This window comes from Mustela nigripes, chromosome 3 (assembly GCF_022355385.1).
Source record: "Mustela nigripes isolate SB6536 chromosome 3, MUSNIG.SB6536, whole genome shotgun sequence".
Classification (NCBI taxonomy): domain Eukaryota; kingdom Metazoa; phylum Chordata; class Mammalia; order Carnivora; family Mustelidae; genus Mustela; species Mustela nigripes.
Window position 1 is genome coordinate 39,413,837 of NC_081559.1, and position 26,707 is coordinate 39,440,543.

The 26,707-nt window shown below is 44.8% G+C and overlaps 1 protein-coding gene across 2 annotated transcripts in view; it reads left to right on the forward strand.

Annotated features, from left to right (window-relative positions):
• DIS3L2 (DIS3 like 3'-5' exoribonuclease 2) overlaps positions 1-26,707 on the forward strand; it is a 365,013-nt gene that overhangs the window by 246,939 nt on the left and 91,367 nt on the right. For both annotated transcript variants that reach the window (XM_059393719.1, XM_059393720.1), the window contains exons 11-12: positions 12,535-12,647; positions 26,332-26,439. In XM_059393719.1, coding sequence (XP_059249702.1) covers positions 12,535-12,647; positions 26,332-26,439 — 221 coding nt within the window. The remainder of the gene's footprint in view (positions 1-12,534; positions 12,648-26,331; positions 26,440-26,707) is intronic.

Below are 26,707 nucleotides of genomic sequence, written 5' to 3' on the forward strand. Positions count from 1 at the left end.
TAGTGGGTTAAGCCGCTGCCTTTGGCTCAGGTCATGATCTCAGGGTCCTGGGATCGAGTCCCGCATCGGGCTCTCTGCTCAGCAGGGAGCCTGCTTCCTCCTCTCTCTCTGCCTACTTGTGATCTCTCTGTCAAATAAATAAATAAAATCTTTAAAAAAAAAAAAAAAACATAACATGGATGAGTCTCCATGTGGAGCAAAAGAAGGCAGATACCCCCCACCATACACACACAATGTCCATACCGAATGGATTCATTTATGTAAATGCAAATCAGGCAGAACTGATCTATGATTATAGATTGCAGAGGTCAGGAAAGGAATTATCTTTGGTGTTGTAAAGTCTGAGTGGAAGGCATAAAAGAGACTCCTGGAATTCTGGTTATGTTCTATTTCTTGAACTGGGGAACGATTACCTAAGTGTATTCCCTTTGTAAAAATTCATTGAGCTGTACACTTGTAGTTTATGTACTTTATGTGTTTTATGCCTCAATAAAAAGTTTATTTTAGGAGTGCCTGGCTGGCTCAGTCAGTAAAGTATGCAACTCTTGATCTTGGGGTTGTGAGTTCAAGCCTCACATTGGGTGTAGAGAAAAAGTTTCTTTTAAGAAGTGAAGGGGCGGGTGCCTGGGTGGCTCAGTGGGTTAAGCCACTGCCTTCAGCTCAGGTCATGATCTCAGGGTCCTGGGATCGAGTCCCGTATCGGGCTCTCTGCTCAGCAGGGAGCCTGCTTCCCTCCCTCTCTCTGCCTGCCTCTCTGTCTACTTGTGATCTCTCTCTGTAAAATAAATAAATAAAATCTTTAAAAAAAAAAAAAAAAAAAGAAGTGAAGGGGCACACAGAAAAGTGGAAACAACCCAAATGTCTGTCAAGTCATGAATACGTAAATAAGTGTGGTATTTCCATACAGTGGAACATTATTCAGTCATAAAAATAAATGGAAGACTGACACATGCTACAACGGAAAGACCTAGAAAACATTGTTAGGTAAAAGAAAACAAAAGCAAAAACAAAAAAAAAAGAAAAGAAAGAAAACAGTCACAAAAGACCGCATACTATATCATTCCATGTACATGAGATTTCCAGAATAGCCACATCTATAGAGATAGAGTAGATTAGTGGTGGTCTAGGGCTGTGAAGTTTGGGGAGAAGTAGGAGATGACTGAAAACAGATGTGCGGTTTCTTTTAGGGGTGATGAAATGTTCTAAAATTGATGGTGGTGGGGCACTGCATAGCTCAGCTAGTTAAGCATCTGCCTTTAGCTTAGATCATTGAGTCCTGCTCAGCAGGGAGTCTGCTTCTCCCTCTCCCTCTGCTCCTTTCCCCTGCTCATGCTGTCTCTCTTTCTCTCTCAAAAATAAATAAATAAAATCTTAAAAAAGAAAAAAAGTGAAAATACAGCAAAATTGATGGTGGTGATGGTGGCCTAACTGTGCATATACTATACTGCACACTTTGCACGAGTGAATGGCATATATGTGAATTCAATCTCAGTAGAGCTGCTAGTGAACAAGAAATCAAGGGGACTGATCATCATGGGATGATTAAAACTCCTCAGGAAATGGCTGGACCTTACTGCCCTGTAGTACGATAGTTACAAACACTGATGGTCAAGTCCAGCAGTGTTCTAATGCAGGCTCCAATGTCACTGGGCGACATCGGGCAAGTCATCTAACCTCTCTGAGCCTGAATGTCTTCACCTGTAAAACCTGAAAATTAATAGTACCTAATAGAATTTTTGTGCAGTAGATTCCTTTAATCAAGAAACATGAATATTTTATGTGCCAGGTCCAATCAATGATTAATTGTGGTTGTAATTAGCCAGGAGCTTTTGCATTTGAACAGTGTTCACTCCATTTTGGTGACACAAGTGACAAGTAAATTTGAGAGTACGTCCTGTGGAATGGACACTTTTGCCCTACTCTACCACATCAGCATCTATTGCAGAATACAAAAGATATATTCATATTAAGGACCCTAAGTTATTAATATTGAATTATACCCTGCTATTAAGAAAAAGAAATATATAATACATTTGTAGAGGATTTCCATCCAGTGTTAAAACCATTAAAGGTTGATAATTAAAGAATTGGCATGCAGTTACCTGGAAATTTTAGCAATTCAAAATACTTTATATGAAAACTAAATTAAAACTGTAATTGAAATATGGGGGGGTAACCTGTAATTGATATATGGATAGTCATAAATAGAAAGTGACCACTGGTTGCAGGTTTCTTTATTTCAGTGAATATTTACTGTCACCATAAAGGAGTCACTTTTGGCTATGTTGAAAACCATACTGTCTTCTACCTATCTCTCTTAAAGTGTGTGTTCTGCAAAGTAAATATATGATCCTTTAAAAACTGGTACAGTGGGGCGCCTGGGTGGCTCAGTGGGTTGAGCCGCTGCCTTCAGCTCGGGTCATGATCTCAGGGTCCTGGGATTGAGTCCCGCATTGGGCTCTCTGCTCAGCAGGGAGCCTGCTTCCTCCTCTCTCTCTCTCTCTGCCTGCCTCTCTGCCTACTTGTGATCTCTCTCTCTGTCAAATAAATAAAATCTTTAAAAAAAAAAAAACTGGTACAGTGAGGGTGCTTGTAACATTATAGGGGTTCAGAAAGAAGCAATTACAAATTAGTCTGGTACCTGATACTAAGACACAGATCCCATAAGGTAATAATCAAGGGCTTAGGCTTGGGAGCCAGACCTTAATGCAAGATGTCTGACCTCCCTGGGCCTGTTTCCTCATCTGTAGGAAGAGATCTGCTTCACAGCCTTGTGAGGATTAAATGAGTTAATATAAGCACAGGCAACAGTGCGCTATTGTTGGGGGACAACCGGGAAAGTGAATCCCTAGCATAAGCTCATAAGCATGCATAAATAACTTACATAATTTCTAGTTAACTTGGGGAATTAGAAAATGGTTTCTCCTTTGTGCAAAAGAGATTAATTAGCGAAACTGAGTAATTAGGGCCAAAAAAAGAGCGAGTTTGATATGACAAAAAAATAACAAACTAAAACAACTTCTCCAGAATGTGAGAAAAACCCATTAAGGGGTTTTGTTACAGGACAGAAAGCTTTTGAAAACTATTGCCTCTCCAAATTCAAGGTAAATAGGAAGGCTGCTTTGATTTCAGCTGAAAGGAAGGCTGGGATCAGGTTAAGCTGTTGTTTGGGAGCAGTTGTGCTTAGCGAACAGGCATTTAAATACACCAAGATGCTTAGATTTCTTTACGGATTGCGTGGAGCACTGGGTGTTCTACACAAACACTGAATCATGGAACGCTACATCAGAAACTAATGAAGGACTGCATAGTGACTATCGTAACATGATAAAATTAAAAAAAAAAAACTCGTTGAAAATGGCACACCTCTTTTAAATTTGTCTATTAGAGACTAGTAACTATATTTTGTAGAGAGGCTTTTTTAAAATAGAAAAACTCACAGAGGGGTGTGAAAGTATGCTGAAGTCTGGTTTTCAAACCTGTGTCTGTGGGAAATGGTCTGGTGGGATCGTGCACGCGTTCCCTGCACGCCACAAGCGGGAGCAAGGGGTGGGTTCCTGGGGCTAGCCTCACATGCGGGACTGGAAAGTGATGACAAGCCACAGGCTGTGGCTGTAAACTGGAGTCACATTTCTGGTGGGGAAAATAGTTGTTTCTTATGTAGAAGGAACACGCCTGCCCGTGCTGCTTCAATTCCTGAGCTCACCTTTAATCGAAGTAGCCTGTAAAGTGCTTTCTTCACCCTTGTCTGCCAAGAGACTGGTCAGGTGAGCTGCCACAGCTCACTGCCCTTGCCCAGGCCAGCCAGTGCTGCTTTCTCTTGCTGTGTGGCGGGGAATCAGGAAACAGGATAGGACAGAGCAAGGACAGAGCATGTTGTGGGTGTGTTTGATTGAAAGAGAGAGAGAGGAAGGAAGGAACGAACGAATGAACGAACAGAGGGAGGGAGGGAAAGAAATGAAAAGAGAAAGAAAGAAAGAAAGACTGTGAAACAATCTATTTATGATAGAAATGTTCGAATTTACTCATAATCCTACCACTCAGAGAAAACCATTGTTACCAAGAAATATGTTACCATATTTCTTTCCATTTTTTCCTTTTATTTCTTTTTATTTATTTTTTATTTTATTTTTTAATTTATTTTTATTTCTTTTATTTTTTTCCATTTTTAAGCCGGGTTTGCATTTTTTATTTTATACTTTTTATCTTTATTGCTTTTCCAGCTTTTGAAAGCTGGAAACATTACAAATGTGTATGATGTAGAAAAGAACAGTCCCCATATCCTTGGCCTCCAGAAATCATCACTGGCGACATCTTAATTCTGCTCAGGCAGTAACCCTCTCTTGCCTCTGTTGGCTTGTCCGTCTTTGAAAATTTGTAGCTAGTTTTACATAACTGGGTTTTTCCCTTTTAAATTTTTTTCTTTCCTTGGCTTCAGTCCCTGCAAACTTTTTTTTTTTTTTTTTTTTGGATAGAGAATTTTGAACATGCACAGAAGTAGACAGAATAGTATAATGAAACTCCTTGTTCCCACCACCCAACCTGGCAAACTTGAAACCATGACCAATTTATCCCATCCACCCCCCTCTTCCCCCAACCTCCATTTCCACCCTTAATTATTTGAACCTACAAACTTTGGAACTACCTTCAGAGGTCCTTCTTGGCACCTCTGACTTCTCTCTCCTTTGGCATTAAGGAAAAGACCAAATGCCTGTCCTCCTGCACTCAAGAGCTTTGCACAAGCCTGAGCTCCACACACCGTCCCAGGCCTGACCAGCTGCCGTGGGCTTTCTCCGCTCACTCCTGAAACGCCTGGAAATTCCCAGACTTTGGGTGTGCCAGCCTCACAAGTTTAGCTCTGCATTCTCTTTCCTGTTAATGAAGGAGGCCATTGCTCAAATCATTTGGAAGGGGAAAAGTGGAATTTACTACCTGGGTGTTCCTCTTCCATGCTGTTCATATAAATTTAAACTTAGATTCCTGAGAATTAGATTGAACATGACAAAAATTGCTGTGTGGGCAGTTGAGTTGAGTACTTGCAGATTGATAGAGCCCTTTGTAATAATGAAGGGAAAAGGTTCTCTAAGCTGCTTAGTTCCAGAAGGTGAGCTCACCAGTCAAGGAGCTTGCAACAAAAGGTCCTCATTAACCCATTGCTGGATGACAAAAGGAAAATTAAAAGAGACAATGTGCAGACTCTTCAAATCCTGGCCTTCAGGAGTTGTATAAGAGAAATCCTCTTATACAACACCCTCCTCATGCATGGGTGCCTTGCATTGCATTCAGATTTCCTTGTCCCAGATTATTTTCCCTTAGACTCCTTTCAAGTTTGTGAAATATCTTCAGACCGTTGCCACGCCATGGCCATGGAGTACTGCCATGGCTTGCTGTGCCAGTGGTCAGCTTTTGTGTTACAAAACCAGATACCACACAGAACTGGAACACGTCAGAGTTTGAGTTGTCTCTCTTACCCAATCAGTGTTTCCACCAAAGCGAGAGGGAATTTGCTTACCCCAACTAAAAAACGGAGTTTACTGTGTGGCTACAAGGTGATCCAAGCCCAAATTGGTCCTCAGCTGTGACTCTGGCTCTGAAATGCCAGGGACCAAACTAAGGCCAGGCCCGCACCCTGGCTGGATGAGCTGCTCTGAAGGAGGCCCTTTACCGCTGGGCAAGTCTGGACAGCAGACGCTGTCCCTTTCTCTTCATTCTCTCCATTGAATTCCCCTTCCTGAGCTTTCAAGAACACAGTTTTCTATCTCTTAAGACTCACGTTGTTGGGAAGACTGGCCACAGGGTCAAGAGGGTGATCCAAGCAAGAACATCACTTTCTCGTCACGTAGGCTGGATGGAGGCCAGTCTGTGAGACAGGAAACCCAGTATCTGTGGCATCTGTCACTGTGTCTCCTTGGTTAGGCTTCTTTTCCTCATCTACGTTTGTCTACCAAACGTAACATATTACTTCCCTGAAGGTGGCTTGAATTTGTTTGCTCGGGAACACCATTCCTAAGAGAATACATTCTTCTTTGCTCCTTCTTTTCAGTTCAGCAAGACCTGAACCTGCATTCATAGGAGCACAATGGGCAGAATGAAGAGGTGATAAAATGAGACAGTGAAGGTGGTATATTCACTTCTCTGATCATAGTTCTCTAGTGGTTTCCCACTGGCCTTGAGATAAAATCTAAGTGCTTCATCCTGACCCAGCAGACCTCTCTCATCGGGGCCCCAGCTACCTCACTAGCCTCCTAGGTTCCAGGACTCCCCTTCTTTCTATACCTTCAGGTTAGCCAACTTGCTCCCACCGTTGACCCTTTGCTCTGGTGAATCTGTGCTCCTCTCTCCCCATGTCATCATGTGAGGAGGTCCTTTTTAGACATATAGGTCTCCATTTGTTTCCTCAGAGAGAACTTTCTTAACTAAATCTGAGATGGACCCCAGGCATTCTCATCACCTCAGCCTATTTTACTTCCTTCAGAGTCCTTTTCACTTTCCTGAGTAATCTTACCATTTATTTGCTTGCTCCTTGTCTTTCTTCCCCACTAGAACATATGCCCCACAGAGAAGGGATCTTATCAATCTTGTTTGCTTCTGTGACCCCAGTAGCCTGGAAAAGTGCCTGCTATTTGGTAGGATCGTAATAAGTGTTTGTTGAATGACTACGTTTGGGGAAGGATATGGAGGATTATGAAGTGTCTTAAAGCCAAGCCAATATGGTAATTTAGCCTGAAGGAGAGAAGCTCTGGGAGGCACATGCTGTCTAAATATTTCAAAGCCGGTTGCAACCCAAAAGCAGAGCCCAGCCCTGCTAGAAGAGACCTGCCCTTGCACTCGTTTCTCCTAGCCACGTTGCTGTCCTCGGAAGAGTTGAGTTCGTTCTGGGCAGCCCCATGGGGTAGAACTGGGCCAAAAAGTGGAAGCCGTAGGAAGACGTATTTTGGTTATCTGAGAATGAACTGGATTACGCTGAGAAGTGGTGATTCCTTAGCCACCTGAGGTGTGCAAACATAGATCGGTCTCACTCTGGGAAGACCTGGTATGGGGAGGACTCTGCACCATTAGACCAGGCAGCACTGACAACCCCTTTCATCCTAGAGTGGCAACGAGTCAGCCTTGTTTTTGGTTATTTTCTTATTTGTTCAGGAGATCTCAGACACTTGACTATGTGCTCAGCTCTTTCCCTGCCCTTTGTGCAGATGACAGAGGATGGGGGAGATACCTTGTGACCTTAGCCCTGTGAAGTGGCCGGGCTGGGTGATGGTGCAGGGAGAGTGTCAGATGCTGGGGGAAGACACAGAGGACGGTCTGGATCATCAGGGAATGCCTGCTGGAGGGAGTGGGCTTTATGCAATGGTCTGCGGGGCCAGCAGGAGGTGTCGAGAAGAGAAACAGAGTGACAGGAAGGTTCGTATTTTGGAAAGAGCATTATCTTCAGTGTGTAAAATGGACTTGAGAAATGTCAGGGAGAACAACACGGAAGTTGTTAGATCTTCTTCAGGGAAATGGTGGCCCTGGCCACAGAGGGGACGGTGGGAAGAGGAGAGACAGGCAGATTTGGGAGCTCGAGTTCAGAGTGATTGGTCGACACAGGCTGAGACAGGCCTAGTTTCTTTTAGGCTTAGATAGTGATGGTACCCCTTTTGCTTTAGTGAAGGTGCTCCCACTTCCTGGGGTGGAGAGCACAGGAAGAGACATGGTTCTGCCAGGGGTAGGGACTTTCAGAGGTGTGGGTGTGAGGTACCCGTGGGACAGTTGAGGGGCATGTCAGTCTGGAGCTCAGAGAAGTCTATCTAGACTGGTGGCAGAGAATTAAGGAGACCGAAGCTCAGAGATGATGCTTGAACCACTGGGAGGGCATGAGACAATCCAGGGAGAGAATAGGACTGCCAGAGAAAGCAGCTCAGGGTTGAGCTTGGAGGCACTCCATCATGTAAGGGACAGGAGAGGAAGAGGAGCCTGGGAAGGAGCAGTCACACTGTCAGACATGCTCAAGCCAAGGGAAGCATGTGTCAAGGAGGAAGAAATCACTAGGCTTCAGATGCCCTGTAAGGTCAGGTTAAGTCAGGCCTAAAAAGGTTTGGAATTAGCAACATGAAGACCCTTAGTGACCCAGACTAAAGCAGCCATTTTGTGATGAGATACATTTGGCAGCATTGTTCCTGAAATTCTGGGTTAAAAGCAGCATCCTTCTGGGTCAAGAAGAGCCCATCACCACTGTCAGGTCTCAGCAGTGAGTACAAGTGAATTCAAGTGATCCAAGTCTGGCAGGCCCTGGTGGCACTCCTCACTCTTCGGAGGGGTGGCCTGGGATGTCCCCACCTGCACCAATGGTGCCGCCCTTTCAGTTGCTGTGGACAGTCCCACCGCTGCCCGCTGAGGAGGACTGATGGCTGAGGAAGGCAGCTAGACACTTAGCGGCAGTTGGACCCTGATGCCTCACAATTAAGTCAACCCGGAGCTGATGACTTAGAGTTGCTGGACCGCCAGACTGCAAGTGGTGAAGGGGAACAGCCATGGGAACGGGGAGAGACTGCAGGGACAGGGATGTGGCTGGGGACAAGACTGGGACAGGTCACCAACAGGATTTCTGAATCCCTGGCCACGAATGGCTTCCATTGAGTCTCCCTAGAGATAGGGAGCGATTTTGAGCTATGAGCCACTGAGGCGAAAAATTGACTTGTATCATCTTGTCTTGGAGTGAGTGGGATGCAGGTAACAAAAGGAGCAAAGACTCTGAATCGGACCTGGGTCTGCATCCAGGGGTGATTACTTCCTAGACAGGTAACCTTGGACAAGTGACTTGGAATCTCTCTGAGCCTCAGATGATTCATCGGTGAAATTCAGTGTATGCACCTGTGTGAGAATGAGACGAACATCTGTGGAGCCCCAGGCACGAGGAAGACAGTAAATCAGCAGCCACTGCTGCCATCCGTATTGTCGTTTTCGTGATTGTCATGGTCAGCATTGTGTCGGAGTAACTGTTACTGATTACAAAGCGCTTTCACATGTTCCTGCTGAAGTGACAAGAGCGCTTCAGAAGTAGAGCAAGTGGCTTCAGGTCGTGAGTGCCCCACCCTGGATGATGCGTCAGGGGCCACCTGGCAGGGACACTGTTGGAAAGGGGCTGAACTGGCTGGGAGGCTGGCTTACACAAGGTGGTTTTTAAGCCACTGCTTTCGTTTCTATTTGTGTTTTCCTTGGATGCAGCAGCTCTGATGTCCTCTCAGGTTCATTCCAAGGAGCATTTGTATTCATTTAAGTTTGTGGGCACTGAGCAAAGGCAAGCCAGCCATGGCCGGCCTCGGGGACTGTGCCTCCCTCTGCCTCCCCAGCTTTCCCGAACTTTCAGGGCTTACCTTAGCCCCAGTCAGTCGGTGAAAACTTTTTCATATACAAAAAAAAATTTTTTTAAGAATCCTTTTATATGGAAGATAGTATTTTTTTAAAACATCGAGTTGGTCCTAAGTGTCTTGGCAGCAGATACTACAGAACATTTGGATTTATATTTTCTCTTCATAGAATAAAACCTTCAGTGCCACACCTCAAGAGTTCTGCAAGTTCACATTATGTAAATACATGTAATAAAATATTTACTTAGGGTTTCCACAAAAGACTGTCCAAAGGGGAGAATAAGAGAGCTGCTCTTTGCAGGTCTTAGAGGCTCTGCTGGGAATTCTGAGTGAAATCTAAGCCTCTGAAATGTGTTTTGATTGGCCTCCTTCATGTTTTATCTCCTGTAATGAACTCTTTGTCAGTTTGTCAATTTTGACTAAGGACAGAAAGTTCATGTGTAGTAACAACACACAGACTGAATTTAAAATTATGGTTTATATCATGATGTAATAATCCTCTCTTTTCCTTCAGTCAATATTTACCTGTTAGGCTAATACATTATAATTCTGACTTCAAAAGAAGACACTTTATTTTACCTTCCCCAAGTGTTGGTTTTAGATACTTGTAATATCAAAATTGAAAGCTGAGCCGTCTGAGACTCTTGGCCACTTCCTCTTAGGGTTGAGTTCCTCGATCATCGCAGGGCAGGTGCCCCTGCTCCTAGTGACCCAACAGCTGAATGGCTCTCAGAGTGAGGCGGCTGAACTCTGAGCCACACCGGTTTCTCTCTGCTTTCCCAACGCCCCTCTCGTCTGTGGGAAGTGGGTCTATCATATTATCCCACAGCCACTGAGATCTCTTAGACGCGGACTTTGGTTTTCCCCAATGCATTCATGTTACAGGACTAGGCAGAAAAAAAACAATGATTGCCCTGTAGGGAGGGTAGTCCCTATAGATGAGGAATAGGGAATCTTAAATGATGTTCTGTCCCCGAACCCCTTATTTTAACTACCCCATGCTTAAACTGTTTTCCATTTAAAAAAAAAAAAAAATAGAAGGAAGAAGCGTCCTCCAGAGATTAAGGAATAGGAGGATAATAAATGGCTATGAAATTCGCAGATAAAACGTGTGATACTTTCGGATTGATCATCTAGGCAGACAGGAGCAAGTAGTGATGTGCTCAGAAGCTCTTCTGAGTCAACTTGGGTATCAGTCAGGACTCTTCCTGGGAGTCGTAACTGAAAGGGAATTGATTGATTCGTGAACTGCCAAGTCCATAGGTAGACTGGTTACAAGTTCAGCTGGATCCTAGAGTTTAAATGAGGCTATCATGATTCTCCCCTTATTGCCTAGACCTGTTATTTTCCATATTGGCATGATCATGTGACAAAGATGTTTCCCTGGCAGCTGCAGGCTTATGGCAGTCCTTACTGTCCGGGGTCCCAGCAGAGATCCCTTTCACTGAAGTTACTATGAATAAGGATAGGGTATGGTGGAATCACATCAAGCATATATTTAAAGATTTTATTTAGTTATTTTAGAGAGGGAGAGTGCATGCATGTGAGTGGAGGAAAGAGCAGAGGAGTGGTGGGGGAAGAGGGAGAGAGAGGGAGAGAGAGAATCTGAAGCCAACTCCGTGCTCAGTGTGGAGCCTGATGCAGGGCTCCATCTCACGATGAGACCACAACCCAAGCTGAAACCAAGATTTAGATGCTCAGTCAGCTGAACCATCCAAGCACCCAAGCATATATTTAAAGTTGAGCAAATTCACCTTTGTGTTGGTATCGTCAGTGTGCCTCTGTCTGCCCATGACGCGCTTGTTACACTATACCCCTACTTTACATGTGAACTCTTTTTTGTATTCTGTCCGCTCTGTCCATTCTCATATGTGTGTGTGTGTGTGCATTTGTGTATAATCACAAATGCTGTATTTGAGATCTGCTTTGTGGGATATTCAAGAGTAAATCTAAATTTATAACTTAACCATCCCCTCAACCCCACTTTAAGTGTAATTCCATCAGCCTACATTGCCTGCCCATCTCTCTGGCAGAACTGGTGGGCAGGGCCCGCTCCACCAGAAAGGGACAGGGCAATTCTGTAAGAGAAAAAAGTAGGTCTTCTACCAGACAGGAAAAAACAACAGGCAGACAAGCCTATTGTTAATTCATTCACTCAACAGGTATTTCTTGAGTGCCTACCATTTTTCAGACATTCTTCTAGGTACTGGGCCTAGACCAGTGAACTTTACACAGAAGGTTCTGCCTTGCTGGAGCTTACATTGTAGGAAGAGAGGCAGACAGTAAATTTATAAGCCAATAAAGATACACTGTGATATCTGGCAGAGATGAGTGCTCTGAGGAAAAGAGCATGGTAATCATCTTCATTCATGGATTAGGTGCTTTGACTGTGGAGGTAGAAGAAACAGAGGGCAGAGAATCTCTTCTTGTTCCCAGATTCTCTTTGAATTAATCCTTGTATGGTAAGAAGGATTTTGATAAGCAGGTCCCATTGCAATGATGCCAAACATAAAAAAAAACAACAACAACCATGAGCCAAGCAAATATGTCAGTGGGATGAGGTAAGCTGTGTCCTAGGAGCAGAAGAAGGTTTCCCATGATGGCTGCATGCAGACATGTGGGGGGGCGGGTGGAGCACTGAAGGCTGGCAAGGCAGGTTGTGGGGAGACCAAGCAAGGACATGGCTTAAAAGGCTGGGGAGTGGCATCACCAGATCCCTGACTGAGAAGATTCCAGGGCTAGGTAAGAAGGGGCAGAATCAAGGTAGGAAGGCCAGGCGCAGGGCTCAACATAAAAGACTGTGCTCAGAATGGACAGAAAGTCCTTAGAAGCAGAGTCTGCAGGATTCAGGGACTCACTCCTTTCTAGTGCCCTGAAAGGGTCCCTTTGCCAGCCAGAAGGAGCCTGCTTTGGCAAGTCCGCTGATGTTTACAAACACAAGAGGCCTTTAGAAGCGGGAAACGTCTTGCGAAGATGGTTAATGTTGTGTCTTGAGGATAAAAATCTCACCATCTGCTAGGATATAGTAAGGAAAGTAACCATGTGAATCCCCGGGAAGACTCGAGATGGTGATCCGCGCTTCGAGGCCCGTGGCCTCCGACAGTGCCACACAGTCCCAGGAGGGATTCCTGGGAGGGATGACCTTGCTTTCCACACCACACTGATCAGCCTCCTTCTGCATTTACAGGCAACTTTGAAGTGGGGGTTCACATCGCAGATGTCAGTTACTTTGTTCCGGAGGGATCTCCCCTGGATAAAGTGGCTGCTGAGAGAGCTACAAGTGTCTATTTGGTTCAGAAGGTAAGTATCCGTCTCCAGTTTCTGGAATTGAAGGACAGCCTGTTTGGTCTGCTTCCATAGTTTCTCTTTTCTTACCCCCGCCCCCCGCCCAAAAATGGTCATGAGAAATAGCAACCTTGTCTGAACATCTTTTCTCACATCTAATGAGATCTTTAAAAAGCAGGGTTTTTCTCCCTATAACGTGAGCTCCAGCAAGTGTTGGCCCTTGGTGGTTGCATGTTTTCCTTATATATTCAAGAGGAACTATATCATGGCTAGACACTGGGACCCATCTCAGGTTCCAGACTGGCCCTGCCACCTGAGTTAAGTCAGACAGGTGCTCAAGTTCAGAAAGAAATGAGGAACGGTAACTGCCTTCAAAATATTGTTCCGAAGCAGGGCTCAGCAGACTCACCCCATGCCAGCCACAGTTTTTATGACGTATTTTTGCAATACAGCCACGTGCTATACTGTGGCATTTTAATGTCTGTGGCATTGTCACACGACAACAGAATAGGATGAAATGCCTTTTTTAAAAAAATATTTTATTTATTTGACAGAGAGAGAGAGAGAGAGAGATCACAAGTAGGCAGAGAGGCAGGCAGGGGAGGCGGGGGGGTGGGGGACGGGAAGCGGGCTCCCTGCCAAGTAGGGACCTGACCTGAGCTGAAGGCAGAGGCTTAACTCACTGAGCCACCCAGGTGCCCCTGAAATGCCTTTTGAGAAAACATTTCCACCCCTGCTGGAATCAGCTCCTGCCTTGCCCTTTCTCAGAGACGAGAAAGGATTCCATCTGAGAAGATCTACAGATGACAAATATGCATGTGAGAAGATGGCCCACATCATACATTATGAGGGAAATGTAAATTAAAATACCATTATGATCCCACCCAAAAAAACAGGCACTATTCCCTGTTGTGAACAGTAGCGTGAACAAGTGAGTCCTGTGGATTCACACAGTAGGATTAGAGAGCCCAAGTGCAGGGGGATTGCCCACGATTCTGCATCTGGGTCCTGATTACCTGAGCTTTCACTTAGTGAAAGGGAACAGACTTTTCTTTTATGACTTGTGCACTAGTATGTGTGTGTTTTATACTTAAATATAAATGTTTTTATTTTGAAAGCTTTTTGGGCGATGACTTTCCCTCCACTCGGGCTCCTTATAGAAGTATAGGTCTGGGTGGCTCAGTGGGTTAAAGCCTCTACCTTTGGCTCAAGTCATGATCCCAGGGTCCTGAGATTGAGCCCCAAATCGGGCTCTCTGCTAGGCGGGGAGCCTCCTTCCCCCTCTCTCTCTGCCTGTCTCTCTGCCTACTTGTGATCGCTGTCTGTCAGATTAAAAAAAAAAAAAAAAAAGTATAGGTCCCCGGCCTATGCAGACAAAGGAACCACTCCAAAGCCAAGCCCCTCACTCATAGCTTGGCTCTCCCGAGAACAGAGCTCTGACGTTCGTACATTGTTTACACTTAATATAACCTCAGGTTGAAGAGATCCCATCCATACCTCCTGCCCCAAAATGGAGTGACCAACTCTGGCCTTTGTCTGGCCCAAGGCCTCTGAGAGAAGGGAGATCAGACTCCAGAATCCCCTCTATCCACCAAACTATGATGTTATGATGGGAAGAAAAACAGAAATGGCAATCTCTAAGACTTTTAAGACCACAGAAAGTGAATAAACATGAGTTGCTCTCTCCATATAGAAAAGTTTAATAACTCTGTTTTTCAGATTCACATATTTAAGAATTTTGGACACAATTAGAGGTTCTTCTAAGCAGGTGATTTTCTCTTACCTAGCTCTTGCTTTCTCCTTTTATAACCAGGAATTATGTTTCAAAATCAGAAAATGGAAAAATAAAATGGGGTTAAATAACAAAGCACATTTTCTTTCCTCTACTTTGTGTTCGTGATTGTCACAGTTCTAGGACTTCTCAGGGCTGCAGAGTTGGGGCTCTGCTCCTGAGCTCTGAAAGTGTGGAGCTGGATGGAGGAAGGGCCCGTGTGCCCCCGAGTGACTGCGGGCTCCTGCTGCCCGGCTCAGCTCCCACGTTGGCAGGAGCAAGTGGTACCAGCCCGCAACCTTGGACAGCAGCAGCTGTGCATTCTGGTTCCTTTGAACCACTGCTCTGACCTTTCTTCCTACTCATTTTTGTAAAAAGGACTGTGTCCAGGAACTTTTCTGCTGTTTTCACTTTACTTTGCCTATAAAGGCCTTCTTAAAAGCTGGATGAGCTGCTTACCTCTTCCTCCAGATTCTCTGCTTTCTCATTTGGCAGAATCATCTCTCCCAGCTTTATCAGATAGAAGGAGGGGTGTGTGTGTTGGGGGTGGGGAGCCGGTTGGTTTCCCACCTTAGAGGGAATGTGGCACCAATTTGTTTTCATTCAGTGGTACTGGCTTGTAAGTAGCTGATACTGGAATTACAGTCTAAGCTTGATTTGGGGAATTATCCCACAGATCAGGACTACACAATAAAACTGTTATTAGGTCCAAATTTCATTTTACTGTCTTTAAAATGAGATTCTTTTTTGGGATTTTACTCCCAGTAATAAGTATTTGGTTATTTTCATTAGCCATAAAGTATACTCAGGAGAAAAGATAAATTGAAATAGTGTCCATTTAAGTCCCATGAAAAGGACACACTCTTTTTTTTTTTTTTTAAGATTTTATTTATTTATTTGACAGAGAAAAATCACAGGTAGGTAGAGAAGCAGGCAGAGAGAGAGGGGGAAACAAGCTCCCTGCTGAGCAAAGAGCCTGATGTGGGGCTCGATCCCAGGACCCTGAGACCATGACCTGAGCTGAAGGCAGCGGCTTAACCCACCTGAGCCACCCAGGTGCCCCCACACTCTTTCTTTTTGACAAAAATCAGGCATCTGTTAATTAAGGGTATAAGCGTCTACCTGAGTTTAGGCCTGTCCTTCTCAGAAGGTCATGACATCTACCCAGTTAAAGATCTCCTGTGTTCCCCGAGAGGGAAATACAATGAAACTGTGAAATGTAAAGTAATTTTTAAAAATAAGTGAGTTAAGTTTTAAAAGCCAAAGAAACCCTAAACAGTTGAAACCTGAAGCTAAATTGTCTGCCTGTTGGCCCCAGCGCCCGTGTTATTTTAGGTGTGAAACAGCTCAAATGAAAGTTCGCCCATAAATCTCTACGATATTTTATTGGTACTGCTTTATAATAGAGATCAAAGATTGGGATTGGAAGCCTGTCTTAACGTGGAGTCCAAAGAGTTTTAAGATGTTCCTTTCTGACCCCAGCAGGTTGTCAGAGTGTTGATGTTTTGTTAACGTCCAGCTGTGTAGCAAAGAGTTGATCCCATTCAGAATTCATGGAAGTGTTGATATGAAAAAGAAAACTCTTTCAACAGAGATGTTGGCTGGCAAGTGAATTATCTCTTTCCTTTCAAGCTGTTTCAGTGTGCGAGTGGGGAGCTAGCTGAACCTTACTGTTAAAACCTTGAAGTCCTCAGAAAAAAGGAGAAAAACTCCCTAAGTTCTCAGGCTCTGACAGCCAATGGGCTCCGAAGGCGTGAAGGAGTTCTCGGGGCAGTGAAGGCCTGGACTGGAAGGGGCAGAGGAGGGGCCTGCTGCCGCTCCTGGCTGGGTTGCTGACATCTGGCTCCCCTGAGCTTTGGAACCCCCCCTGTTGCTGCTAGTCCCCCCGATCCTCTTTACACGGATGATTGATTCTTCCCCCTCTGTGGCCCTTTCCGTTGGTCACAGGGCTGTCCTGGCTAACCCGTTGCTGAACTTGGCCAGCCTGCCTGCTGTGGCTTTAGCAGATGTTTCTGCTCTCTGAGGCTAATACAAGATTTTGTAATCTTATTGGTACCCCCACCCAGCTGCCTTGGGCAGTGGCATATGTATCTAAATGATCAGTGTCTCTCAGCTCTCCCTAGCCCTGGTCCAGAATGCTTAGAAAGTCAGTGTCCCGTCACCATGTCCCTTTATTCCGTAACCAGCTTTTAAGCCATGCCCTGACCCAACTTTGATGCTGGCTTGAAACATGCTTAAAGTTATGAAGCTCCCTTTAAGCCCCTTTCCTTTCTTTTCCTGTTGCCTGCAGGGCCATCTATCTTCATCTGGCTCCTCTTTGTCGAGGACCGGCTGTGTGCCAGGTGGCAGGTGTGAAAAGATGGGAGAGATGCTGATCTTGCCCCAGGGAAGTCAGAGCAGGTGGGCACGTAACTCACACAGTGCATGGGGCCATCTGCAGTTACAGAAGTCCTCCCAAGGTGAGGGATTATTCGGGAGGAGAGAGAAGTTGCATCTCCCTGGGTTGGTGGTAGGAGAAGAGCTTCCACGAGAGCCAAGATGGCTTCACAAAGCAGTGGATTTTTGAGCAGTGTTTCCAGTTTTGAGTAAAAAATTTCTAGGTGGACATGTGAGTGAAGAGGGCATTCTAGGCAGCGGCTCAAAAAAGCATGGAACATTCAAGAAATGGCATGAGTTTGGAATGGCTGGGGTCTAAATTGCAGGAGAAGCCAAAAGATGAAGTTACAAAGAGAGGCCTAGAGTGGCAGGCTAAGGAGTATGGACTTCATCTTGAGGACAAGCACAGGGAATGGACAGGGTCTCCTTTGTCTCATGTAGAAAATCACCTTAGCAACCATATGGTTGAAAAACAGTGAGGCCAGAGGGAGGAAAATTGTTATCTGTACCAGGCCTCTTTCTCTCAGCCCTGGCCCCTTGAACCTTTGAATAACCACCCCAAAATACACAGGGATTTTTGCTCACTGAATTTTAGGAGAGTGTATCAACATGCCAGTGTCCAGCTGGACCCCCAGGAGAACTAGAGCCATAGGTGTCTTTAGCCTGGTGATAAAATGGACATCCCAATGGGGTGCCTGGGTGGCTTAGTGGGTTGGGCCTCTGCCTTTGGCTTGGGTCATGATCTCAGAGTCCTGGGATCAAATCCCGCATCAGGGTCTCTGCTCAGTGGGGGGCCTGTTTCCCCCTTTCTCTCTGCCTCTCTGTCTATTTGTGATCGCCTCTCTGTCAAATAAATAAAACCTTAAAAAAAAAAAAATGGGCATCCCGAACAAGGAGCCCCCAACTGTATCCCCTCCCTGTATAGGAATCCATATCACACAACAGAGACTCAGACTAGGCAAACAGGGCAAGTTGGCTTCCCCCTGTTGTCTTTGCTTTCCTCTTGGAGATAGGGTCTGGAGGCCCTCTGCCAGCCTCTCACTGAGAGCTCTTGGCCACTGTTGACCCTTGGCTGCTGATCATGGAGGGTCCAGACTCTGCTGGAGACCTCTCCACCCCATTGAAGGTATTTGGACCCTCCCTCATTAGCAGGACAAGCAAAAACTGGACATTGTCGAATTCAGTTTTTCAGCTATTGGAAAGATAAAGGCCGTGTGTCCTACTGTAAATGGGATTGCAAATTATCGTTGAATGGAATAGAGTAAGAAGATGCAGAAGTCTGGAGAATAATAAGGAAATCTGACCCAGAAAAATTTCTGCTCCAGAACTCTGCTGCTGGTTTAGGAGACTATTAGCATGTAACCCGAGAGAGACGAGTATGTCCATACTTGAAGTTGGAGAGGAAAGAGGAGAGATTTAGTTGTAAAACCTACAGAAGAACCTGGAAACTGACTGGGTATAGCAGAGGGAGGAAAGTGGAGAAATCAAAAAGTAACACCCAGTTGTGTTCTGTGGGAGGGGTGTGTGTGAGAGAGTATGTGTGTGTGGTTGTTGTTTGCTTGCTTGTTTAACTGGTAACAGGGTGCTGCTCTTAACAGAGATAAGAAATACACCATAGCAACAGGTGCAGGGAAGAAAATGCTGAACTTTGTGTTATTCATGCCAAGTATGCAGGGGACGTCCAAAATAAGGTGTCCGGGGGTACCAGGGGGAGCAGGTAATAAAGGGATCTGGAGTTATAAGGAGAGGCAGGGCTGGAAATGCAGTATGTATGGGACTCGTGGATCAGTGGGAGTGTAACCCCAGGAGTAAGGGAGGGACCCGAGGAGCACGTGCTTGGATAAGAAAGGGGAGTGGAGGGCAGAGGGTGAGAGCACAGTTTAAGGAGCAGCCGAGGAAAGGGTCCAGTGAGGACCAATGCAGTGGGAGTCTGAGAGTGTCCACTAGCTCTGTGTTCAAAAAGTACATGTGCACACAGTCTGTAATGTTTTACCCGAGGAATGGTCATTTATGAGTGCACAAAAGACAAAGGTTCTGTACCAACATGTTAACATTGTTTCTTCTTAAGCACGGGGCCTCGGGCCTCGCAATTTTTACATTCTCATGTTTTGGTTTGTTATCACCTAAAATTTCTACCACAGACATGTAATTTTTGTAATTTAAAAAGGTCATTTTGAGGGGCACCCAGCTGGCTCAATTGGTAGAGTGTACAACTCTTGATCTCAGGATCGTAAGTTTGAGCCCCGTGTTGGGTGTAGAGATAGCTTTAAAAATAGATAGGGGCACCTGGGTGGCTCAGTGGGTTAAAGCCTCTGCCTTCGGCTCAGGTCATGATCTCAGGGTCCTGGGATTGAGCCCCGCATCGGGCTCTCTGCTTGGCGGGGAGCCTGCTTCCCTTCCTCTCTCTGCCTTCCTCTCTGCCTGCTTGTGATCTCTGTCTGTCAAATAAATAAAATCTTCTAAAAAATTTTTTAATAAATAAATAGATAAAAATAAATAAAAATTAAAATCTCTATTGAATTGGAAAGTAAAAGGAAAGTGTGAATGAAAATAGGAAGCATGAACTATTTTGAGAACCTTAGTGACATGAAGGGAGACCTCCAGATTGGGAGAAGGGAGTGTTGTTTCTGATTCTAGGAATGGGAGACTGACCCTGTATTTATGGTCTCTGGGAAGGACAGTGCAGAAGAACACATAGCTAATTGAGAAGAGCTGTGGCTAGGGAGGGATTGGATCAAAGCTCAGACAGGAGGCCAGGCTTTGCACAGGTAGGACACTTGAGCTCTCAGGGGACTGAGGTGCCCTTGCCTAACAGAGGAGCAGTGTTGGGAGAAAGGGGCTGGAGGGAGGTTTGGGAGGAGTTGAGTCCAATGGTCTCTCTTTCCTTTGTGGAGACACGTTGAAGTTCTCTGCTAAGAGCCTGGGTGGGGGAAAGCAGCTGGGTAGAAGGTTTGAGGAGTTTAAGAGAGTCTTGGCATGGAGTCAGGGAGCCTGGAGGAAAGAACCAGCCGCAGACAAGGGAAAGGACTGCCAGCCTCCACTGAGGTAGTAGCTGGGCCTGGCTTAGTGACCTGGTCCAGTGACCGACTGCCACTGCTCAGCTGCCATTTACAAACAAAGGAAAGGCACATCGTGAGACTGACAGTGGGGCCATTAGGTTGGCACAGAGACAGGAGGGGAGTTTAAGAACTTCGAGAGACTCATCCATGGGCTCTGTACCTTGGAGTGAAGCTAATGAGAGCCACCATCCAGGGGTCAGAGGATGCCTCAGTGGTCTCATGATGCTGATGACAGCCGGCAGTGTCTCAACCCTAGAAAGACCCGTCTTCTCTTTTCCACTTCTTTGTTGTGTGCTGCGCTCAGCCGCCCGGCCTCTGAGTGTTCCCGGGTGCGGTGGCAGAGGTCACATAGCTCCCGAGCATGCGTAGACGACACATGCTGTGGGCCTCCCATCCCCCAGAGTCACAGGACTTGTATCTGAGAAAGTAACCGCCTGTCTATCCAGCCTGCCTCCCATGAGGATCCCAGCCATGCTATGGTCTTGACATGCTACGGGCTGTGGAGCACCTTCCCAGGGAGCCCGGCAGAAAGCAGGCCTAGCTGATGAGAGGCTGTGACGTCCATGTTGTAGACGTGATTTTAACACCTTCGGTCCTTCACCTTTGAAAGAGGAATAACCTCTATTTCTAAAACTATATGGACATAAAGGCTGTTTTCTCTGAATACCATCTGAATTCTGCCCCAAGATCTGGTGAAAGTTACTCAAAGGATTATCCTTTAAAACTTAAAGAGAACTATCCTACCTGAAAATGTTTTAATGCCTAGCTTTTCATGAGCACTTAGGTTCTTGGGCATCTGGGTATTAAAATGTTATCCTCGGTAGAAGATACAAAGTACCAAGCAGTGCTTGTGACCTGAGCAGCCCCTGAGTGTGCCAGGAGTTTTTAGGAAAGAATAGTCAAAACAGTTCATCTTACACTTAAAATACTAGCTGCCTAGGAAATTCTTATGTAAAGTTGTTTAAATAGAAGCCCGCCATGTATTTCATAAAATGTTTTATGTGTAATAAATAGTAAACACAGAAAGAGAAAGTGGTTCATTTTCTGGGCAAAAGTCAGTCATTTGCAGACAGAGGGCTTGCTGCGTGTCAGATGGGAGATGGAGAGACAGGAACAAGAGCTTGTCCTCATTCCTGAGGATTCTATGGTGTAGTAGAGGGGAGGGGCACAGAAGGAGGTGAGCACACTGTGTTAAGAGCTATAGAAGCCTCTCAGAAGAGCTGGGAGGGTAGAGTAAGTGTCAGACTGTTTAGGACTGCCTCCCATCCTTTTTGAAAGAACAAAGGTGGTTGAGAAAACGATTCAGAACACAGTACATCCTCCCCTGGGGGAATCTGGATAAGCCTTTGAGGGACAATGGAGCTGAATCTTCAAGGATGTACAGAAGTTGGCCAGATGCAAAACATCCAGAAAGATGTCTCAGAGAAAGAATGATCTTGGCAAGAGCGAGAGCAGTGAGCAGGCCTGGCAAGCGAGAGGTGTGCCACGAGCAGCCCTGCTGAAGGGGAAGGCCAAGCCTAGTGACCCAAGGACCTGGGAGACCCTGGAAAGCCAGCCAGCTCGCTTGTATTGAGTATCTTCCATATTGTTTTGCCGGCATGAAGACCGAGGCTCAAAATCACACTAGCTTGCCCAGTTGTACAGGAAGTGATGGGCCCCAAGTCCGTCTCAAGTCCATCTGGCTCCCGGTCCTTTGCTCTTTTTCTCACATGGTGCAGCTGAAGAGTATGGACCTCACTCTATTGGTTGCTGGACTTTAGACCTTATTTTGGTGGTAAAGGCCTTTTGGCAAATAAAATCCTAACCCCAAACTCTAGTATATAAGAACAGATCAGTTTGTATTTCGTTAGCTTAAATTTCTTTCATATTTAAATGCATAACTTACAAGATCAACTCGTGAAAGCAGTGGTTTTCTTTTCTTTTTTTTTTTTTTTAAGATATTATTTATTTATTTGACAGAGAGATCACAAGTAGGCAGAGAGGCAAGCAGAGAGAGAGAGGGGGAAGCAGGCTCCCTGTTGAGCAGAAAGCCCGATGCGGGGCTTGATCCCAAGACCCTGAGATCATGACCTAGGCCAAAGGCAGAGGCTTTAACCCACTGAGCCACCCAGGCGCCCCAGTGGTTTTCTTTTAAATAAGCTCTTTTGTTTTGGAATAATTTTAGACTTAACAGAAAAGTTGCGAAGACAGTACAAAGAGGTCCCAATACCCTACACCCAGTTCCCTCAGTGTTAACATCTTACAGCACCTAGGACATTTGTCTTAAATAAGAAGCTGATATAGGAACGTAACCATTAACTACAATCTATACCTTATTTGGATTTCACCAGCTTTTCCACTAATGTCCTCTTTCAGGATTCAGTTCAGGAAACCACACTGCATTTAGTTGCAGCGACTTTCTTTTGCCAAACACTTAAACACGAAGCCAGGAGTTCTATTACATTCCCATACACTCAGCTTTGTGACTCACAATAAGATAGTTCCTTGAACTCTTGGAAGAAACTCTAGCTAGATGTAAAGAGGTATGAAGTTCTGGGCTACAAGCATGCAGGGTGAGTAGCCTACTACCAAAATATAATTGGGATAATTACCAGCTAATGCAGCCCAGAAAAGAATCCAAGAATGCATACCCCACAGATTTGATTTAGTCTGTCTTAGCTTGGGCTGTCACAGAGTATGCTAGACACCGGGCAGCGTCAACAACACTTATATTTTCCACAGTTCTAGAGGGTAGAGGTCCTAGATGAAGGTCCCAGCCATTTCGGTTCCTAGTGAGGACTTTCTTCCCATGTCCTCACATGGCCTTTTTTTCTGTGTCTGTGCAGGACAGGGAGAGGGGAGTTACCTCTCTCTTCCGGATCAGAGCCCCATCCTTATGACCTCATTTAACTCTTAACTACCTCCTAAAGACCCTGCCTCCAATGCAATGACATTGAGAGTTAGGACTCCCCCCAAAGACATTTGGGAGGAGGAGAGACAATTCAATCCGTACGTGTTATTTGGTAAAACACTTGATACTTATAAGACAATATTAAATACATAGCTCATACTTCAACACTCATTATTATATAAGTTGAAGAAGATGTATTATCATCTGAACAGATGGTCCCAAAGCAATGGTAAGAAAAAAATGTCAAAAGTGCTCATGCTATAAAAGCTGTTAGCCAAAGTTTTCAGGTGGTCATTGGATTTTACACAGGTGCTAGGAAGAAATCCCACATCCTTCAGAATAATGCCGAGTAATGCCATACAGTTACTAATTATTTGTTACTGGTTTGGGCTGTGAGTTCTAGAAGTTACTTTTCCATGTGAAATCTTACTGTATTGAAACGGTACAGGTACCATTTACACAGAGTTAGAAACCACTAGGATTTCTTACACAGAGTAAGAAATACTAGGAATTATTTTGCTTTTGCTGACAAATAACTGGATAACTTTACCTCAACAAGTACTGAGTTCTCTCTCTTGCCTACTGCCTCTCAGTTACTTAAGGCAGGGTCAAGCGTGAGCTGCATTATCTGTACTGGATACTGCAAGTCGAGGAGTCCACAGCCAGTGTGTTGAGGAAAGGGCTATTTGTGGCCGTTTCTAGTTTGGGGACGGGGTGAATGATAATACTGTTAATCAAGAAGAGTGGAAGAAGGAATAGATTTAAAAGGAAGAGTAAGTCTGAGGTGTCTTCAGGACATGCAGGGAGATACACGGTCTTCATCTCAGGAACTTCAGGGAAAACAGATAGCATTCTGGGATAGCTTTGAAGTCATCATTTGAAAGTAAGTTGGAGAGAATTTTTTTTTTATTTTATTTATTTATTTGACACAGAGAGAGATCACAAGTAGGCAGAGAGAGAGAGGAGGAAGCAGGCTCCCTGCTGAGCAGAGAGCCCGATGCGGGACTCGATCCCAGGACCCTGAGATCATGACCTGAGCCGAAGGCAGAGGCTCAACCCACTGAGCCACCCAGGCGCCCCGAGAGAATTTTTTTTAATGAAAGAAGGTATATCACTGGATCAGTATATTAGGGAGTAGAAAGATCAATAAGGGGAAGAAATAATTTAGGTTTAAAAAACTGCAGTATGGGGTTGCCTAGGTGGCTCAGTGATTAAGCATCTGCCTTTGGCTTAGGTCATGGTCCCAAGGTCCTGGGTTCGAGCCCCACATCAGGCTCCCTGCTCAGCGGGAAGCCTGCTTCTCCCTCTCCCACTGCTTGTGTTCCCTCTTTCTCTGTGTTTCTCCCTCTCAAATAAATAAGATCTTTTTTTTTTTTAAAAGATTTTATGTATTTATTTGACAGACAGAGATCACAAGTAGGCAGAGAGGCAGGCAGAGAGAGAGAGGAGGAAGCAGGCTCTCTGCGGAGCAGACAGCCCAATGTGGGACTCGATCCCAGGACACTGGGATCATGACCTGAGCCGAAGGCAGAGGCTTTAACCCACTGAGCCAACCAGGCACCCCTCAAATAAATAAGATCTTTAAAAAGAAAAAAAAAAAAACTGCAGTATGAATGACTAGTTGACCACAGTGTTCCTCTAGGAAATGTGTGATATTTTATTGGAGTAGCCTGTTAATGTTCCAACAAGCAATTTGGTCGGTTGTGATATTTTCAAATCATAAAGTGTTGAAGCTGTAATTTTACCACAGTAAAATGCCATCATGAGTTTACATTCGCCCCTTGGTTTTTTTTTTTTAATCTGTCCCAACTTTATTGGCAGATCATTAACAAAATGTAATTGTATATATTGCTGGTGTACAATGTGATTATTTGAGACACATGTATATTGTGAAATGATTGCCAACAGGAAGATAGTGAACAACACATCCATCACCTCACACAGTTAGCTCTTCTGTTTGTGCATGGTGAGAGTGCTTAAGATTTACTGTCAGCAGATTTCACGTGTGCAACCCCCTTTATTAGCTGCCGTCACTGTGCTGTACCTGAGATTCTCAGGACTGATTCATCTTATAACTGAAACTATGTGCCATTTGACCTCCATCTCCCCATTTTTCCTCCCCCGGCCACTGCCATGTAAGTGATACCATGCAGCATTTGAGTTCCTGTGTCTGGCTTATTTCACTTAGTGTAATGCCCTCCTATGTTCATCCCTGTTGTCACAAAGGGCAGAATTTCCTTCTTTTTTATGGATGATCATATTCCATAGTATATATGAGTATATATACATTTTCTTTATCCATTCATCTGCCGACAGATCTGTAGGTTGTTTCCATGTCTTGCTCTGATGGGTAATGTTACAGGGAACATGAGAGCACAGATATGCCTTCAAAGTACTGATTCCATTTCCTTGGAATATATTTACCCAGAAATGGGGTTGCTGGGTCAAACAGTAGTTCTATTATTCATTTTTTGAGGGACTGCTATACTATTTTCCATTATGGCTACACCGATTTACAGTCCCCCCAACAATGTCCAAGTGTTCTCTTTTCTCCACATCCTTATTATTTCTTATCTTTTTGGTAATAGACATTGTAACAGATGTGAGATGATTTTGAAACTAAGAAAGCAATCCCACTTATAATAGTACCCCAAACAATAAAATTTTTAGAAATACATTTAACCAAGAGGGTGAAAGACCCGTACACTGAAAACTATAAGACATTGATGAAAGAAATGGACAAAGGCACAAATAAGTATGAAGATAGACACCCAGTGTTCTTGGATTGCAAGAATTAAAGTGGTTAAAATGCCCATACTACCCAAAGTTAGCTCCAGATTCAATGTAATCTCTATCAAAATTCTAGTAGCATTTTTCACAAAAATAGAAAAAGCTATCCTAAAATTCATACAGAACTGCAAAAGTTAGCCCTGACCAGCTAAAGCTATCTTGAGACCAAAGACAAAACTGGAGGCACCACACTTCTGATTTCAAACTACATTACAAAGCTATAATAATCAAAGCAGTATGGTACTAACATGAAAACAGACACCAGACCAACAGAACAGAATACACAGCTTGAAATGATTCCCATGTATATATGGTCAACTAATCTTCGATGGTTTCTTCAATAAATGACATTGGGAAAACTGACAGCTACATGCAAAGAATGAAACTAAACTCCCGTCTTACATCACCACACACAAATTAGCTCGAATTAAAGACTTAAATATAAGACAGTGGGCTCTTAAGTATATAGTTCAACTGGAACAGTTGCACCCAAAAGTACAAGTCATTCGACTCTAGAGCTTCGGTTTTAGTATATAGACTTTTTTTTAGTAAAAAGTCGTTGTTTTTCATCGCTGTAATGTACCTACTTTTTCCCTGTTACCAATTCTTCTCATCTTTCCAGTTGACGTTCCCACTTCTCTAGAGGCTCGTGGAAAAAGTACCAGATGGTCTAGTCTTTGGGGGGAGAAGCTTCCTCCATCTTGAGCTTGTTCTGGAAGCTCAAGGTGTTCACCAAAACTCTGCCCTCGGGGCTGCTCTAAGCCTGTGGTAAAACTGCAGGAAAGTGCTCACAGGCCTGTTCTCTGTTTGCAGGTCATCCCCATGCTTCCCAGGCTGCTGTGCGAGGAGCTGTGCAGCCTCCATCCCATGACCGACAAGCTGACCTTCTCCGTGATCTGGACACTAACCCCGGAGGGCAAGGTAAACAACTTACACACGTGACCACTTCATTCAGTGAGTCCCTGTTAATCATCCCCTGGGTGCCTGAGGCGGAGCTGGAACCCCGTGGTGGGAGGATGAGGGCACTGTAGGGACCACTGTAGCCGCCACAGGGGAGAACAGAAAAGAGCCCCCTGCCCCCAAAGAGCCGTCAGTCCACTTAGAAGGCCAGACTGACCCTAAGCAATTAGAAACAAGTTACTTGTTTTTTATCTTTTCTCAGGGGAGGGAAGAAATTCTGTCAGCAAGG